The following is an 18388-nucleotide window of genomic DNA, read 5'->3' as shown; positions in this document are numbered from 1 at the left end:
GTGCCCCTCCCCCTGGGGGACTACCACATGAAAGGTGCGGGGTGCTTGTCGTCTGTGATGCTTGAACAGTAATGCGTGACACATAACTCACGCGAGTTTGGCGCGAAAACTGAGACTTTTTTCAACATTGAGTATTAATTATTAAAGGTGGGTTCAGAGAAATACATATACATCAACAGCTTTAAATCACCTTCATAAGTGGTGTCGTTATTTGGCCTTGGTTAGCGTTCGACAGAATTAATTTTAGGGTGAATACTAGAAATTAGAAAATAGCTGACATTTTTGTAGGTTTCTTTCTCATGGATAAAGCTTTTAGCGATTTCATAAGAGTAATAAAACCGCCGTTTCTATGTCTTTATAATCCAACAAAAATCATAGCCACGTTAATTCCCTTCCTTGAATGGCTGATAGAGCCCTCGCTTGCATCTCGGTTTCTCATCTACCCCCCCCCCCCCCTCCACCCCCTTTCGCCTGAGGGACTATCGCATGAAAGGGACGGGGGCTCGCTTCGTCTCGCGTAGGGGTGTATTGGTGGTCTTGAACAAGCAGGCATGAAAAATGGTATCTTTAAATGATCAAAAAAGCTTGCGCCAAGCACAGATTGGTCGATCTGTGTTCGGGGGTTTAATTCGAATTTTCCGATGAGCATCCCTCTCTTTCATGTGAGAGTGCTCCTCTCCCCCTTCTGGTCTACGTGAAATGTCCTACCCATTATTATTTGAGAGTATATAATTCGCAGAAACAAAGGTTTCAGTTATTTCTTAATAATTCTTACGGTTTATAAATTGTTGTTTAGCCACCGTAGTTAGTCCAGTTGGAGTGGCAGCGCATCACTCTGGCAGCGGAGGTGAAAAGAGCGAAGAGGGAAGCCCGCTACAAGCTCTCAAAAACCCTACACGAGGAAAAGTTATAGCCTGCCAGCTGGACTGCGGCCGTGTCTGTAAATATCAAATTGGACTGTTTGTGTAAGAAAAAGCAGTGTTTCTAGGGGTATTTGAGATAGGAATTCTATTGACTATTTTATAAACATTCAGTTAATTTCATTAATCTTGGCATGCCTAAAATTGGAAGTCAAACTATTTACAATGACCACCCCTTTGAATGGTTAAAAACGAGCAATTATTGTAATTCTTATTTTATTTTATTTAAATTTTTCTTTTAATAGTTATTTTAATTAATCAATTAAATAATAAGTAATTAAACTTAAATAGCTTTTGCAATACTGCAACTCTTTGCTGTAGTCATGCAAATAATGTTGTTGTTGTTGAATTCTTCGCACATAGCCAAAATATACGACAATAGCGCCTAACAAGTTATTGAGTATAACAGGCGATCCAAAAAGACACTTCTACTCGATGGGATAATGATTAAAACTTAAAAGGAATCATTCGTCTTGAGATTTTTCTTTGCCTCTGCCTCGATTCGTCTTCCTCTGCTACTTTCTGCTGATTGATCGATTTGAGAAGTTTTGATTGCTCTTCTAAGCGCTCGTCCATTCTTTTGATTCTGCAATTGGAAGAAAAAAACATTAAACAGTTAAGCCTCTCTGTGTGCGTTCACCTCTCTCTACCGATCGACCATTTTTCAAAAAATGCTACAAGTTTCCCGGTGAGGTAGATATAGTGGGAACCTCTGCAAGAGATCACTCCTTAACTTGTAGCGACCGCGACCACGTTAGGGTTAATGATAGAAAGTCTTTATTGTTTTTAACCTTCAGTTATTGCAACCAATTGACACATAGTGGGTTTCTTGTCTGGTTTTGCCAGTTCGTTAGTAAATTTCGGCTTTTAATTGAGTTTTTTATCCTGAAAAGTAAAAAAAAAAGAATAATTCATGATGCTCGTTTTTGAATGGGCGGGCGAAAGAAAATTTAGTGGTGAACAATAAAAACAATAGAGTCTTTTTGTCTCGGAACTATCGCTCTGATAGTTGCCCCTCGGAAATTTGATGTTCTTAAAACTAGCATATTAGCCCTTGAAGCTTCGCTTCGCGGGCTAATATTTGTTTTATTTAAGAACGTCAAATTTCCGTGGGGCAACTATCAGAGTCGATAGTTCCTCGACAGAAACACTCCATTGTTTAAATAGTACACACTCGTACCTAATCTCTTGTTCTTGCATTCTCTCCAACAGTGGATGGAAACCAGGGGGGAGCTCTTCGGAAGTCTTCTCTTCCTCGTTTTCTTCTTCTACTGGTCGGCCAAAGCCCAAAAGCTTCTCATAGAACTAATATAAAGAATGAAATGATAGGGTTACGGCACGTTAGAAACAAATGACTATAATTCAGTAGCTCGTTGGTTACAAGGGTAAGTGTCGAGTTACACGCGAGCCCGTAACTCCCATACTGGGTTTTTAAATCGTTTTTATCACACGCGGAATTTTGTCCTGATTAGAATGAGCCTTGGGCCAAAACCTGCACTTTGTTCGCCCCTTTTTCGTTCAAACATGCAGTTTTGATAGTATAGTTCATACCGAAATATTACTTGTTTCCAACTTAGTTTTATCATTTGTTGTCTAAATATTTTGACACAATGAACATACTTGGAGTATCTTTCATTCTTTATGAACAGTAACACCAAGTTTGTTGGAAATTATTTTTGACGACTTTGACTAGAGCAGTCATGAAAAAAAAAAAGCTGTTGAATGTGGTAAAAACGTACTACAAGAGAGAAGTCTTGTTACGAAGTGAAAATACCTTGGATTCATCCTTGTTTGGATATTCAACATGTTTTTTAACACGAGCACGCTTAGCAAATGATTCAGGAACTGTTTCCTCTAACTCCAAAACCAACTCGATCTGAAAATCGAATAAAGAAAATGTTAACGTATCACTAAACTATCGAGTTTGCTTTGAAGCAAGCAAGATACTCAATTTTCTACGAGAAACTGGCCCAAAGACAATCTTTGGAGTCCCATTTTTTTACACTTCCAGCCTATAAATTAACGCACCCACTCTTATAGAAGATTTTTTTTTTAAAAAAAAGACCAATAAAAAAATTAAACTGCAATAGATACACCATGGCATAAATGACAGAATTTTAATTTTTTTAAATGCACAAATGAATCGAAAGGCAAACCACATTCTAATTATAATAAACTGTGCCCTTTGTGTTCATTTTCCTTTGAATAAGAATTAAATTAATTACACCTGCGACAGGACGAATAATAATTTAAACCTTATTTTCTCTTTCCAAGCAGGCCTATTGTATTTATAATTGCTTAGAGACGGACCATTATTTTTTGTGGAAGGGGGTGTGGTTGGGCAATTACCAAAACAACCCCCCCCCCCCCCCCACCACCTCTCCTCAAAAAAATAATGTTCCTTCCCTTAGTGGTTGTTATACCTGCAAAACGTAACGGTCAATCAAGGCATTGACTTGAATTTTTTCAATATCTCCAACTGCGAGACCGACCTAAAATTCCCACAAATGAAAACAAGGCAATTAGAAATTAGGGCTATTTTGAAAGAATCAGTGTTAATGGTGGAAAATTAATTAATCCCACGACTGTAACATCCTTAAGGCTCTCCATTCGGTGATAGAAGTGAAATAACTTATTTTAGGGGAAGGGGGGATGTTATATATCATGTGGGATATTTTGTTTGGGCTGTTACTTCTCCGGGCTCTTAAAGGAATTGTCTCACGGATTTTAGCTAAATTTAGGCATGGGAAATATATGACCATCTAATTCGCTGAAATATAAAAATAACCTCTTAAAACAGCGAAGGAACATTTCAATAGCACACCAAATACAAAAGAAGGTACGGATGTCCAAAAGTAAAGAAGATTTAAACGGATTGCAATATGGGTTTTGAAGTGCTGAACGGCTTTCAAAGTTAAACTCGTTTGCCTGTAACTTTAAATGTTAACGCCCGGGGGACACATTTGGTTGCAATGAAGCTATGGTTTTGTCATTTAGATCCATAGAAGTAACTTATTTGCAAACATAAAGTTTCATAGCGAGTATTTGGGAAAACTTTGTAAAATAAACTTAGCTCAGCCGTGATACAGTCCCGGATATCGATGTGTGCTACTCACCAACATATTCATAAGAATGATGGGCATTCCCAGCACAAACAAAATGAACAGTATGTTCGTCAGCGTAGCGTATTCCAGTTTGTCCCACGGCATAAAGATGTCAGCGTAGTTGAGTTCACCGAGTGTCATAACAAATATGGTCATCATGGAATAAGGAAAAGTGGCGTACGACTCCTGACAGTACAAAAACAGCAACATGTAACTAATTGGCCTTTTGTGATGTGAAAGACGAAGTTTTCTAATGCTTAGGATTCTTAACTCTGCATCGTGAAGCCTGGGTTCGTAATTAAGTATAGTGCCTCTCCCAACCAAGGGGTATAAATGCGCACCAACATTCTATAAGAGCAAATAAGGGGGGAGAGGGTAACGAAACATATGCTAGCACCCCACCAGGGTAGTAACAGTACCCCTGGTCACTTCATGTTTCAAAAACCACGATATTTTTACGCCTGGGGGAGGGGAGATTTACTCAGAAACGCAGCTTCCAATTCCCGAGTTCCAAACCCTTACCCTTTCATGTACCATTTTTCACATAAAAGGAAACCCTTTCATATACCATATGCATCGACAGATATACTCCTTTCACATATCTACAGCAGGGATACTGCATTTATTTTGTTAACTTTTCATTTGAAAAGCCCCTTGCTGAATATGTAAAGGCTCTTTAATTAAAAGTTTCCCTTGCCATTTTTTAATACTTTAACTTAAAAACTTGCACGGTAATCACTGTATCGAATCAGCACAAAAACGATTACAAATATAGTCTCACCGTTTCTTCATCTAAGAGAAGATAAAACGTGCTGCTAAATGCCATGACAAACAAGAAGAACAGCAGCAGGACCTGGAGACAAAAGGTTATGTTATTCATTTTTCGCGCGATTGAAGAGAAAGAGGGACACAACAAACATTTTTTAATTTGGAAACATTTACACGGTACATACCTTAAATAAGGTGGCTAGCATTGTGGTTAGCATAATGATATATTGACCATACGATGAAAACCTGTGAACGAAAAAATAATGTTCAAGAGAAAGTTCCTCCCTGTATTCACTTGTAAACTCTTGTGGTACTACACAGACGTTTAAAGTAAAATCCGTCAGTAACTTTTGAGGGAAAAGTTTACTTGTCTCACTTAGTTAATGCAATATTGTAACGAAACGGCGTTTAGTGCACGAGCGGTTTTTAGTGCACGAGCTTGTAAAGATCGTTATTTCGCGAAGAGTACGCGTAGTGAAGTCGTGTGCGAAGGGTAAAAAGGACTTACGCTTTTCTGTTGTGAAGTATGTGTGAGTAAGACTCAGAGTACAGTTGTTATTCGAAGTGCTAAAGTACGTAATAAAAGTAATTGTGGACAAACACAGCCGTTACAATACATTAAACAGGAGAGGAAGTGTTTCTTCAGGATATCCAAACACCGTAAGGTAAGGGAGTTGAAAATACGACGCGCAGCGGATTATTTTTGACAAAATTCCCGATGACACACTGTCTCGAGTGTTTGATATATCTTCTCATGCAATCGATACAAAAACTGTGAGTAAACGAAGGAATAAAATCGTAAAATCTATGCTCATTATAAGCGGGGTATTCAAACCTCCTTCGCGGTTGAGATTAATGAGTCTGCAAAGCGTTTCCTTAAACATCTATTTACCTTCTTAGGAAAAGAATAAGGTTCAACCATCCACAAAACAAGGCCAAAGCTCCAAGTTCCTGCTTTAAACCCAACTTACAGTCACATGGCGGAACAATGTAGAAGAGGGCCAATGAATAACTAACCAACTCAAGATAGTTGGACACAGAACGAAGGTATTTCACTCCCTGCAACAGCAATAAACAGTTTTGCTTGCATTTGAACGGAACCAATTTGCAGGGCCTGTTTACAAGCAGGCAGGGTAACCCTAGTGCTAGGGTTACCCTAGCAAGAGGGTTAGAAGATAGCCCGGGTTTACAAGCAAAAATTCGCAGGTAGTGTAACCCTACTACCCCGGGTCAACTTACACCGGTTACGTTTCAGTTAACCTTGTACAATTTTGTCGTAAGAAGCTGTTATTCGAAACTAATTCCGTTCCAGTGGAGCCAAAATAAAGTTGTCCCAGGTTGGCGAGTTATCCCTAGCAGAGCGTTTACAAGGCGCTAGGGTAACCCTAGCGCTCAGCTAGGGTTACCCTAGTGCTAGGTAACCCTAACTGACTTGTAAACACGTTGATGAAAAAAAGAAGAAATGTGGGAGCGCTAGGGTAACCCTAGCACTAGGGTTACCGTACCTGCTTGTAAACAGGCCCTGATATTCGTCTTGCGTTTACACGTTCTTCATTGAGAGGTGTAGGTGATAATTAAGTAAGACTGATGTAACAAGGTGCTGCTTCAAGCTTAAGGAGAGCTTTGTAGACCAGTAAAATAATTTTATACATTATAAATTATACAATAAGGGATAGATAGCCAGTGTAGCTTCTTAAGGAGAGGTTATTTTCCTGGCCATGGGTAATGATCGTTATATTCACTTGAAAAAAAAAATGGTTTACAAATGAGTAAAAACCAACCTGTTTTTTGAACTGAAGCAATTCTTTTATCATGTGAGATAGGGTGATTATTCCAACTGCAAATTGAACAATCTGAGATGGCTGCCAAAAAATACACAATAATTAGTAGATTGGTAAGGCCAGTTTCTAAATCAAGTATCCTTAAATCGTTGCGTTCTTAAGGCAGATCCGACTTAGCCTGTTTATAATTTATCAGCTTTCCTCATAATTATCATAATTAAAACTGCTGACATAAGTTATCTTACCACATAATTCAATTTGCACGGAACGTCAAAGAAAATGTATTCCTATAAATAAATAAGAATGATGTTAAAGAAAAGTTACATCTAAAGCTTAGCTAAACAGTATTTTAATACTGTTTAGCTAAGCTTTAGTTTTGTTTTTATTATTGGATAACAACGTTAAAAAACTTGCTCACTCTTAAAAATGCCAACTTGTGAGTGAGCAAGTTTTTTAACTTTGTTATCCAATAATGGAAACAAAACGTGACATTCAATTTTCACAGAGGTGCTTACTACAATTTGAACGACTATTTCTTAAAGTCGTCCCAAATTCACAACCATCCCAAAGAGTTGTCAGTTCTAAAAAAATTTACAAATCAAATGGAACCAAATTTTCCAATGATTCGTAGCAAGTGAGGTGAAGGAACAGTCCACAATTTCCAACCAAAATCCCAGAAATTCAATTACTGCTCATTTTCTTTATAATGACTTTGGGACTCCCAACCCCCACCCCCCCCCCCCCCCCTATTACTATGGCCAATTTGCGTGACGATGGTGTTGACTAGTTTTATGAGACTAATTTGCCCTTCTTAGGGAATCTTAGGAATGCTAGCTATACCTTAAGTTTCCGAATAGAAAAAAAATCAAAATATTGCATTAATACCTTAATACCCACTTGTTATGTTATTTCATTTTAGAAAGTTAATTAGTTCAAAGATGATAGACTAGAGAATCGAAATATTATAAGACTTTAAGCCATTACCAATAACTGGTTACCTTTCTGGGTATGGTTTCATTCACACCGCAAAGATACCTCTCATCAGCCCGCGTATAGATGGCAAGACCAGTCAGCGGCAAAATAAAGAAAAGATACATAACGAGGTTGCCTACCAAAGATTTCCATCCAAAAGTCTGCCTGAGGGAGGGAAGGGACGGAAAACAATTTAAAACGGAATCCATCAGAAAATCAAGTAATATTAATTTTAGTTGGACAAAAGTCAAGTACAAGAATCATATAAATCCTATTGCGTTATTTTCTATTCTTTTTAAAAGCTTAAGATATTTAACAATAAGACTAGGAGCCCGAGTTTTCGCTCATAAAAAACAAGTGCGCTGGGCGAGTAGTCTAATTGTTTTAGTAGAAACTCTTAAGGATAGTCCAAAGCCTACAATAGTGTGCACTTTGAAGACAAAAATCAAGAAAATTTACCGCTTAAAGAGCTACGTGCGCGCGACTGTTTTCTATCGGCGAATAGAAAACAGTGGGAGAACCAATCAGATTCACGGATTTTCAATAGAACACGGCTGAGTTTCTACTAAAAGTTATTATTGGTGGTAAAACCAACAATAATTTCTTATCAGAGCCTAAGAAAACGAATTTCGAACTTTAAAAGAACCGTATCAGTAAACCTTAGGTAAAATCTCATGATTAGTTTTTTTGTAAAAATGTCTTTTGATGGAGATACCCTTAACTACATAGTGGTTACTATGGATGACTTCTTACCGTCATATCTTGTGCTCTGTAAGTATATTAGGTTTAGTTTTTGGCCATGTTTGTTCTGTTGAAGGTTGCCTTCAGTTTTGATAGTTATGACCGTATTTGGTAAGTCACGTGACCAGAACACAAAATTCCTACACTACACTACTCTTACCATTTTTTGTTCATGATGGCGAAGCATACTGGATGAGTCAAACAGTTAATTCGACGATGCTTTAACATGGTCTGTAATAAGAGTAGATAAAAACATTCACGATTAGTATCACTTTCAACAGAGGCTTGATCATTTTTGAAAATACGCCTGATGATAACGAAGGTTCCCTGTTTTATGAGTCAAATGAGTCTATATGAGTCATGAGTTACGAATCAATGAGTCCAGGTGATTTTTAAACTAAATAGGTAATATCTTTTAAACCACGTTCGACTCTAGTTTGCTAGCGTTTAGTTCCACTCTGGTTTGCTTGCTGTTAGCTTTTATTTGTTCAAGGGCAGCACTATTTTCAAATTGATAACTTCATTTAAGATTTCACCAATTGACTCATGACTCATTTGACTCATAAAAACTTAACTCTTATAATAACGACCTTTTACTGGTACCAGTTTCGATGTCTGCGAGTTACTTAATTTCATTTAAATCTGGTTGGCTGACAATCAAACAGCGGAACCAGACAGAGGTTGCTATTCTTCCTGCTGACCAGTAGGAACTCATTTTCGCATGCTAGTACCTTAAGTACCATCAAAGGATCCTGGGAAGGTTTCTGAGCTCCTTGGATCATCGTGAAATCGTATATCACCTGAAAAAAACAGTCAAACTGTTAAAAAGCGTCTGTTGCATACTTGCCCAGGGGGGAGGGGGACTACCATTTGAAAGGGACAGGATGGCTGGGGATGCTAGTCGTCTAGCTTAGTGGGGCGGGGGGAGGGGGGGTAATTTTATCAAAAATATAGGCCCTAATTTTACACTTGCTACGAACACAATTTTGAATAAATAAGTAAATAAATAAATAATCAAATAAATAAATAAACAAATAACAAAAAACTCCTGCTTTTCAGGAACGATGCCGTATGCTTTACCTTTAGCTCAAAACTGTAGTAATTGCTATGTACGTATGGTAAAAATCAACTTACTCTGTAATCTTCACTATCAGGGTTTCCGTCTTTTGTAACGCACTGATCCATAAATCGCTGAAAGTGCGAGAAACTTTCTTGAAACCCTCTTAGGGACGGACCATTATTTTTTTGGAGGGGGGGGGATGAAAAATATTGAAAAAAATTGTTTGCAGGGCCTGGAAAGACAAAATAAATTGTTTGCAAACACGATATGTATAACAAAAAATAGTAAGAATTTCGAAAAAAATGTTTGCAGAGGTGCATAAACTAAAAAAAAAAGTTAGCAGAGGAAAATTTTTCATCCCCCCCCCTCCAAGAAAATAATGGTCCGTCCCTTAGTTTTCCTTTTATCCTGCCCAAGTATAGTTATATCTCTTTGCCTATTCAACCCTCTTTCTTTGTACTTGAAAGCATTTTATTTTAATCTAACCTTGTAAGAAACCCAAAATTCGAGCCTGCGTAAGCAATGAAGAACCAAGTAAATTTTGCATCGCCTTTGCAGCTAAATAAGTGGCAAGTTTACAAACTTTTGAAGCGCCAGTTTGCTTAGAGCTGTAAGCAAGTCACGAGTTATCAAATTAGTCTTATTTCGTCCCTTAAGGCCAGTTCTGATATGATCGCCCCGATCGTCTCTGTCGCTTCTGTCGTTTGCAAAGTCTGAGGCGATTGGAGCAAGCAAACTTTTTGAAGCGACAGAGGCGACAGAGACGATCGGGGCGATTATATGAGAACCAGCCCTTAGAGGTGGGGGTATGAACAAGGATCCCTCCGGTACACAATTAAATACATGAATCTTAAAGTGTGGGGTTCTTAGTATATCTCTAAGCTTACTTTTCCACCGTTGCACCAAGGTTGAGCAAAAGTTCCACGACTCTGTCATGTCCTTTTACGCATGCGAAGTGTAAGGCGGTCTTTCCTTGACTGTCTTTCAGGTTTATAGAACTACGACCGGACAACAGCGCTTCAACTACTTCATGCCAGCCATATCTGAAGAAGGAAAAAAAAACAAAGCCATCAAATTTTTCTCGGTTTGTCTTTGGTTCCATGTGATTTAAATTTAATGATTTTACAGCGCTTACTACAAAGTTATTACTTCGATTTAAAAGCCATGTGTTAGCTTGCTTGTGAGTGAGTAGGTTTCTCTATGATCAGAAATAAGAATGAACGATGTGTTCCAACATTAATACCCTAGGAACGATAGAAAGTGTCTATTTTCTAAGCTTCCCTCTTCTCATATCGTTTATTCCCCGTTTATCTATATTATAATATTATGCAGCAATGATGCTTATTCAATTTATCTCGTTTCCCGGTCCCGCCATCTTGGAAATCCCACTTCCCACCCTCTCTTTTCCCGCGTCCCGTAGACTTCCCGTTCCCTTTATTTCCGGGTTCTTGCCTGTGCCCCCCCCCCCCCCCCTCCTCCTCCCTCATCCTCTCCACTTCCCAATTATAAGGCCGGAAAATGCATGGGCTTTCAGCTTACGGGAACTTAAAACATTCTTTGCAATAACAACGTGTTTTTTATAAGGTAGTGTTTGTAATGCATTACTGAGTTTAGCGCATGGAAAAATATACTGGGGCGAGTAGAATATATGAAGTTAAGGCGTTAACAAGTTACATTGTCAAGTAACTCTTCCCAGGCTGTTTTGTGTGGACGCCATTTTGAATTATTTTTGAGTTACCTGGCAGCGCCGTGAAGAGCCGTGTCTAGACCATGTGACGTCACAGTGGTGGCTGCTTTGTTTCTTTCCATAAACATTAAAATATTCTGTTGGTTTAAAACATGCCAACATATAAACATATATTAACAGAGTGTAAATGACTGTTTATTCTTCGACAACATAATCTTGAATTTGAATTTTTCTCAAATAAGACCCCTTACCTGAAGATGACCATATTTGGCCGCATAGTGGACTGGGGCAAACCCTGTGATGTCTTTTTCAGTTATCAATCGGAAGGCTGCGCGTTGCTGAAAAGAAAAACACGATTATCATAATTATCATAATTAGCTTCACGAGGACTTTCGAGTATCTGACTCGCCACAAGTCCTCTTCTCGTGTGAAAATTTAAAAAAGGCGAGGTCCCTTCTTCCCATCATACCCCGCGCCTAACTATTGTTCAAAAGAGAAGACTGACGACCTGCTAGCCTAGTGTCGACATTTCAGATATTACATAGGTGCGTAAAATTATTTTGACAGGTATTTTCAGTCTAAATAATTAACAATAATAATCATGTTTCGTACCTGTAGTAACGCCTCCATAGTGGCTGTATGTCCCACGGCCACTCGCACGCAAGATCGCAAATCCACATCTTTGATTGTGACGTCAGCACCGCCGTCAATCAACATCTGAACAGAGTCTGTTGCACCCTCCCCAGCTGCCAAGAAGAGAGGGGTGCGGAGAAGTTTGTCACGGGGGTCAACTGAGGCACCCTAAAAATTACACAAATCCAGAATGGATTAAGTTAATGTAATTTGCGATAGATTGTTAGCCCTTTTATTGGATGTTTCATCTCGTGGGACTCACAAGCCCAGGTTATACGGTGTTCGGTTTAGCAATCAGGAATTCTTTAACAAATAAGATGACAGGAGTTTTCTTTCAACCAGTGAAGCTTATATCCCGTGGCGGAGGGTGGGCTTATATCCAGAGTGGTTTATAAGCGGCAAAAAGCTGATTGGATATGAGCTGAGCAAGAAACAGCCTTAACACTAAAATTTAACTGTCTTGATCTTTCCTCCACCCTCAGATTTATGGCGCTTTCCATTAGTCGGAACTGGCGGGCCAGACCAGTATATTCGAGAACAGAATTCCGTTGTTAATCAGACTTGACCTGTCAAATCAATCAATGTATAAATATTATAAACTGTTGTGGTGGATTTGTGGAAAAATCTCGTGGAAAAGGCCCATTTCACAGTTGAAACCACAGGACCGGCCGGCAGTTCTGACTAATGGAAAGCGCCCTTACTCATTGCCTATTTCTATTTGAAGTTCAATTTTCTGTGAGACATTTTTCAGTTAACGTGAAAAAGTTGCATGAGGGTCGGAATATTGCTTGGTTATAATTAGCAACCGGTAGGCCTATAATGGAATTTTATGTCTTCAGTATTACCTGTTCCAAAAGATATCGTACAATAACTGCATGATCGTTAAATGCAGCCATGTGTAGAGGAGTCGAACCTTGCCTGTCAATCAAAGTAATTCGACAAATGTGTGGATCTTTGGAAGCTAAGAGTTGAACTATTTCCAGAGAACCTTGAGTGCACGCCGCATGGAATGCAGTACTTCTGTCACTTCCCTGAAACAATCAATTGAAAATATAGTGAAGTGAGAAATCTGTACATATGAATAACTCGGTCTGTCGCACGGTCCGTCGGTCTACCCGCCCGCCAATTTCAGACCGTTAGTCAGCTAACGACTCGGTCAGTCACATGGGAGTCAGTAACTCACTCGGCCGTCGATCTGTCATTGAAAAGGCCAGTCAATCTGTCTGCCAGTCTCTCTGTCAGTCTTCCATTCTGTCAGTCCGTCCGTCCGTCCGTCCGTCCGTCCCTCCGTCCGTCCGTCCGTCCGTCCGTCCGTCAGTCAGTCAGTCAGTCAGTCAGTCAGTCTGTCTATCTGTCTGTCTGTCTGTCTGTCTGTCTGTTTTCTGTCAGTCAGACAGTGGTCCAATGACATCATTTATATTATCAAACTATCTATTTATAAATTTATGTTAAATGTCAAAATTATTTTGTAAGTATTGCCCTGGTTACCTTTGGGTGTCGAATAATAGCTCCATTGTCCAGACAAAGTTGTACTACCTAAAAAAAAATTGAAAGCACCAAGTCTGGTTCTCAAAGTTACGATAGAGAATTTATAAATTTAATTATCTTGAAAGATTTCTTACCTCAGAGCTACCACTTTCGACCGCCAAATGTAGCAGAGTGCTGCACTCGGAATCCACATCATAAAGTATGCCTTTCATATTTTTCTGCTTTGATATTACTACCAATAAAAACAATATCGTGTCATCAGTCGCATATTTAATGGGTAGTTGGACCGGGCGGGAAGATATTTACCGTACCTCGAAGTTATAATGACCAATTTTATCTCTTTCTTAATGTTGTGTTAACTTTGTTTAAAACTTTGTCATAAAATTGCTTGGTATAGTGACAAAACATATCGGAAAACATTTATTAATTGCGTCTTCTGAATATCTGCCATATGCAAAACAATTCAAATCACACTACAAGCCGCTGACCATCTTTGAAGAAGAACACCGCGGCGTTCTTAGCTCCTTTTTCCACAGCTCGCGTCAACGGAGTCATTTTCTCGGCATCACGGCAGTCTGGAGAGGCTCCATGTTCAATCTGACACAAAAAAGTACATATCCAACTGCAGTATGAACAATAGTATTTGTTATATAGCAAGACATTTTTTCTTAACAGCGCGCGCTCTTATTGGCTAATTCGTGGTCACATGACATCTAACAATAAAAACTGTTTCCCGCCAAAAGTCTCTGAGCGGGCAACATTGCAAAATCTTCGACGCTAGAGGCCGGCTAACAGTGCAATGTTGCCGCGAATGTTAACCGACGACCGCCATTTTTCTTAGTGTTCATCCTGCTATATAACAGAACACTTAAGGACTGATCCCCTCCGGAAATCAGTTAATTTTGTTCCTCTCGAATCTCAAACATTGAGATTCTCGGGAATCAAAGTGAACTGTTTCCCTTGGCTACAGTTATTAAGTGTCTATTGTCTAGTATTACGGACTGACCTAAATAATAATCCAACTCTATGTTGATAGCTTTTGCGTCACAAGGGCTTTTAGAGTAGAGAAGGGACTCATCATCCGGGGAAATGTGGTCATTGGTGTTAACTCACAGCAATTTTTATAAACTCTCTTATCAGATTTTCACATATGAGGTAAAGAACTGTTTTAATTTACTTTTTTGTAGTTATACCACAGTTTCTTCAAGGCCCATGCAAAAATTTATAACACACAGAAGCTGTTACCTTTGACATAAATTTGAGTTACTAACCAATAATTTGCAGATGGATACTTTGTCCATATCGGCAGCGATGTGAAGAGCGGTCCGCGAACTATGTCCTCTGATGTTTACATCACTTGTAGCACGCCCAAGTAAACTCTGAAATGTTAAAGATTATTTAAACTTAGAGCTTGTAGTGAATTAAAAACAATATGGTGAATTAACAATAAACAAAATTGTATTCCATCAGTTTCCCTGTCACAGGACAAAACTACAATACTGCAACTGCCGTCAGTAAAAAACTACGGATATTATAACACTCTCCGTAGTAATGAGGTGTCCGTATTAAGAGCTTTTCCGCATGGTTCGACTGTACTTAAAAAAGTAAACAACAACAACAACAAGCTGTATTTCTCCTTCGGTCGCATAGAAACATACAAAAATACAGTTATATTAACTGTTTAATTTAAGTTTAACAGTTCAATACCCGATTCCCTCTATAGCGCGCGCCTGCAGGGAATCACGGTAGTTGTATTCATCAAACCATGCGCGAGACTCGGCAACGTGCATCGTTGCTGAGTCTCGCGCATGGTTTGATGAATACAACTACCGTGATTCCCTGCAGGCGCGCGCTATAGAGGGAATCGGGTATTTACTGTTTCTGGGTCATGACACCTACTCTAACAAGGTTCTCGTCCCCAGTCCGAACTGCGGTTTGGAGTGGCGCATCTTGGCTCTCATCAAGTCGAGTTGTGTCGGCCCCAGTCTCCAAGAGCATTTCCATTATTTTCACGTGACGCCCTAATATGGCATTGTGGATTGGAGTTCTTCCTGACTTATCCAGGAGATCCACATCTGAGCAAAAAACATTGTTAGTAATAAATATTAATTGTTATGGAATTCTATGCCAGCACCTTTCCATACAAATCAACGAAAATAAATCAGAACAGCAACAAAAATAGTGGACGTACGTACCTTTGTACATACATACATTAACTTTATTTGTACTCGAACTGACGCATTAAATCAAACACGAAATTACAAGAAAGTGGCAAATCTGCCATGGCCAATTACCATATTCTACAAATTATACAACCCACCTCTTCAACACAATATTAAAGGGCATTAAATAAATTATTGATTGAGTGACACCCCCAGGGGGGTACTTGCAATATACATGACGGGGGGGGGGGGGGTCCGACGGAGCTTCACATTGCGAACCCAAAAAAATACATGAGCCTGAAATTTTACACCCCCAAAAATACCTGGCATCAAAATTTTCTATCCCAAAAAGCACAAGACCTAGCACCTCGATACTGACTATTCAATCAAACAGACTTCCCGTCATGTATACTGCAAGTATCCCCCCCTGGGGTGACACCCACATTTAGCCCTCGTAAAAAATGGGATGGGGAGTTCAGCAGAAAATGGACTACACAGATGGTCCGTCTGCCCCTCTCCACCACCACCACCATCACCCCTTTCCCAAAATAAGCAAATAGACAGTGATTGTTCAATAAAGTGTTCTTGGAGTGCAAAATGTTTTTTTTTTAAAAACAGACGTTTCGGGGAAACCCCTTCATCAGTGTAATTGTGATGTCTTAAAAAGAAACGCTTGATCGTACGTTAAATCTCGCGCTCTGTTTATTTTTAAACGACGCGCACGCAAGACATTTAACGTACGTACATCACAATTACACTGATGAAGGGGTTTCCCCGAAACGTCTGTTTTTAAAAAAACTATTTTGCACTCCAAGAACACTTTATTGAACACTTATTGTAACAATTGAGTGCTACGCAGCAAAACTCTTTTTTTTTAAATAGACAGTGATAACTCATTACCAGGCTCTCTGCTCAATATGTTCCTAACTTCAAACTCATTTCCAGTCAAACACGCCTGATGCAATTTGCCTGGTTTTTCTTCCTATGGACAAAAGAATACGAAATACATACAGTGCTCGTACATGCTCACCAGCACATGATCAGAATTTGAATCACAGAAATGTAGCGACCAAATTACTAAAAGAATAGAAAAGAGGAAGGAAGGAACTTTTGTAAGCAAGTTGTTCTCTGAAAAGATTATTGTGCCATATAACAAAGATAATTTTGTGTCTTACTATGAAATTTTATGTTTATAAATTACCAGATACCAACGTAAGGAAAAGCAAATTAAAGGCAACTTTTTATAAGATGGGGAAGTGTACGAAATGTACGATCAGATAGCCCATGATTAAAACGCGTGTAAAGGTTGAGTTCAATCTTACTCTTTCGGCAATTTGTTTTAGGACAATTAAAATTCAAAGGCATTGCAAAGAAAATGGAGAGAGATTATTTACTTATCAAACACTGTTGCCATGCCTACCGGTTCATCGTCATCCTCGCCATCTGTTGCGGCATTGTAGTCGCTGGCTTGTGATTGGAGAGACAGCTGACTCAATGCTTTGGCTCGCTGGCGCCGATGCAGGTCAGGACTTAAAGGAACCAAAGGCATTTCGTCATCATCATCATGATCACGTGTCTCAGGAGACAATGGGCCGTTCATGTTCGTGTCCATTGTAGTCTAATGGCTGCTAAATTTCAAACAAATCAGGCAAAGGATTTGAAGGAGTCACCTGGATAAAGCGTTCAACTGTTTAGTAGAGAAACGTTTTTTAAAGGGAACCTCCACTCTTATGACAAGTTTACGTTACATTGCTCGAAAATGCCTTAATTCCAGATTTACGGAGGCTCTGCTTCCAACCATTACAGGACATTACAGGTCAGAAAATCTAACATGGCGGAGGGGGGTTGAGTAGTATACGAATTAGCTTTTAATTGCAAGAGCAGGCTACAAGAGTCGACAAAGCTACGATAGTCGCGAACGACACAACTTTATATAATGCCATTTCGGTTTAATTTTGTTTGTTGAATTTCATCAAGGTCGACTGGGTTGAAATTTCCCATATGAATAGATGACAAAATTCGTCCCAGTAACCAAGTCAGCCCGGACTACCCTCAATTAACCTTAAGCCGAGCGTTCAGCCACCATTTTGTGGATCAGCCCGCGGTGTCGTCAAATCAGTCGCTATTTCAGGCTTGTTTAACCCTCATCAAGAGGGTCTCAATGGGGTGGGGGCTTTTACAGTTAACGGTTAAAATTTTGGCCTTTTTACGGCTAACGGTTAATTTATTTCCATTACGGTTAACAGAAGTTAAAAGTTAATTTTCATTGTTTTTAATAGTTAAAAATCAATTTACATTATTGAAAAACGTATTTTAGGTCTTTGGACCATTTTTGGGACGATGAAGTGAACTAGTTTGGGTTATTTATAATCACTGACCGATTTTTACGGTTAACACATTTTACGGCTAACGGTTAAAATTTTCCATTTTTTACGCCTAACGGCTAAAGTTTTGGCCATTTTACGGCTATAGCTAACGGTTAACCCCATTGAGACCCTCTCTCAAGGTGAACGACTTTTGTGGCTTGTTTCTTATTAACAATTTGTACCTGAGATAAAAAAATTTTGGTCTCAAGTTTTGAAAAAATAAATTACGGTAAGATATGACTTGGACTATGAACTGATCACGTGCGCGAGTCACATTACGCAGTTACGTCATCTATGCAACTGTCAAGTAATAGATCATGATCTTTAACCATAACCCAGGCATCATCTCGACTATTGTTTAAAGGATAATTAGACACCCCGAGTGGTCAATTTGAGCACACTCGATTTTGTTATAAGTCCGATGGAAATGGAGCGAAACATAGCTAAACTTAAACATGCAAAATTTGCATAAACTAATGGTAGGAATGTCACGAGTTAATGGGTTTCTTATAATACCTTACAAGAGCATGTCCAATTCGTAGGCGATGACCCTGTTAATTTGTTCGAAAGCAAAATTAGATTTAGTTGTTCTTTAGTTTAAACTGTATAGTAAAGTCAGCATTGCTCAATTTGTGGGGCAGATTATTCAATAAGGGCCCCACTGTAGCTATAACTTGTTAATCGGTTTTAATCGTGCTTCAGTTGA

The 18388-nt window shown here is 39.0% G+C and overlaps 1 protein-coding gene and 1 pseudogene across 2 annotated transcripts in view; both read right to left on the bottom strand.

The window, feature by feature from the left end:
• Positions 1–16978, bottom strand: part of LOC144638804 (transient receptor potential cation channel subfamily A member 1-like) — a 47082-nt pseudogene extending 30104 nt beyond the window's left edge. Inside the window, exons 1-12 of the transcript XR_013568012.1 lie at positions 16737–16978; positions 16217–16298; positions 15054–15229; positions 14426–14533; positions 13643–13751; positions 13289–13386; positions 13155–13202; positions 12512–12697; positions 11646–11834; positions 11285–11371; positions 11085–11170; positions 10234–10389 (exon numbers count right to left, since the gene is read on the bottom strand). The product of XR_013568012.1 is annotated as a transient receptor potential cation channel subfamily A member 1-like (transcript). The remainder of the gene's footprint in view (positions 1–10233; positions 10390–11084; positions 11171–11284; positions 11372–11645; positions 11835–12511; positions 12698–13154; positions 13203–13288; positions 13387–13642; positions 13752–14425; positions 14534–15053; positions 15230–16216; positions 16299–16736) is intronic.
• Positions 1151–9487, bottom strand: LOC144638839 (transient receptor potential cation channel subfamily A member 1-like). The gene is made up of 14 exons (XM_078498125.1): positions 9421–9487; positions 9018–9086; positions 8447–8517; positions 7572–7710; positions 6819–6860; positions 6574–6654; positions 5685–5851; positions 4978–5038; positions 4806–4877; positions 4037–4210; positions 3344–3412; positions 2695–2796; positions 2101–2225; positions 1151–1506 (listed from the first exon to the last, which is right to left on the bottom strand). The coding sequence occupies exons 1-14, from the start codon at positions 9469–9471 to the stop codon at positions 1368–1370; spliced, it is 1362 nt and encodes a 453-aa protein (XP_078354251.1). The 5' UTR covers positions 9472–9487; the 3' UTR covers positions 1151–1367.
• Positions 16979–18388: the final 1410 nt, after the last annotated feature.

This window comes from Oculina patagonica, chromosome 14 (genome assembly GCF_052425735.1).
Source record: "Oculina patagonica isolate OP01 chromosome 14, crgOcupat, whole genome shotgun sequence".
Lineage (NCBI taxonomy): Eukaryota > Metazoa > Cnidaria > Anthozoa > Scleractinia > Oculinidae > Oculina > Oculina patagonica.
The sequence above is the reverse complement of the archived record's forward strand: the minus strand, read 5'-3'. Positions and strand labels throughout refer to the sequence as shown.

Bases quoted from the DNA above. Each gene is read 5' to 3' on its own strand.
- LOC144638839 (XM_078498125.1), bottom strand. From the start codon at position 9,471: ATGGATCAGTGCGTTACAAAAGACGGAAACCCTGATAGTGAAGATTAC. The intron at 9,087-9,420 runs GTAAGTTGATTT...TGTTTTTTTCAG, and splicing joins CTGATAGTGAAGATTACAGA to GTGATATACGATTTCACGAT. The intron at 1,507-2,100 runs GTACGAGTGTGT...TTCCAATTGCAG, and splicing joins ATGCAAGAACAAGAGATTAG to AATCAAAAGAATGGACGAGC.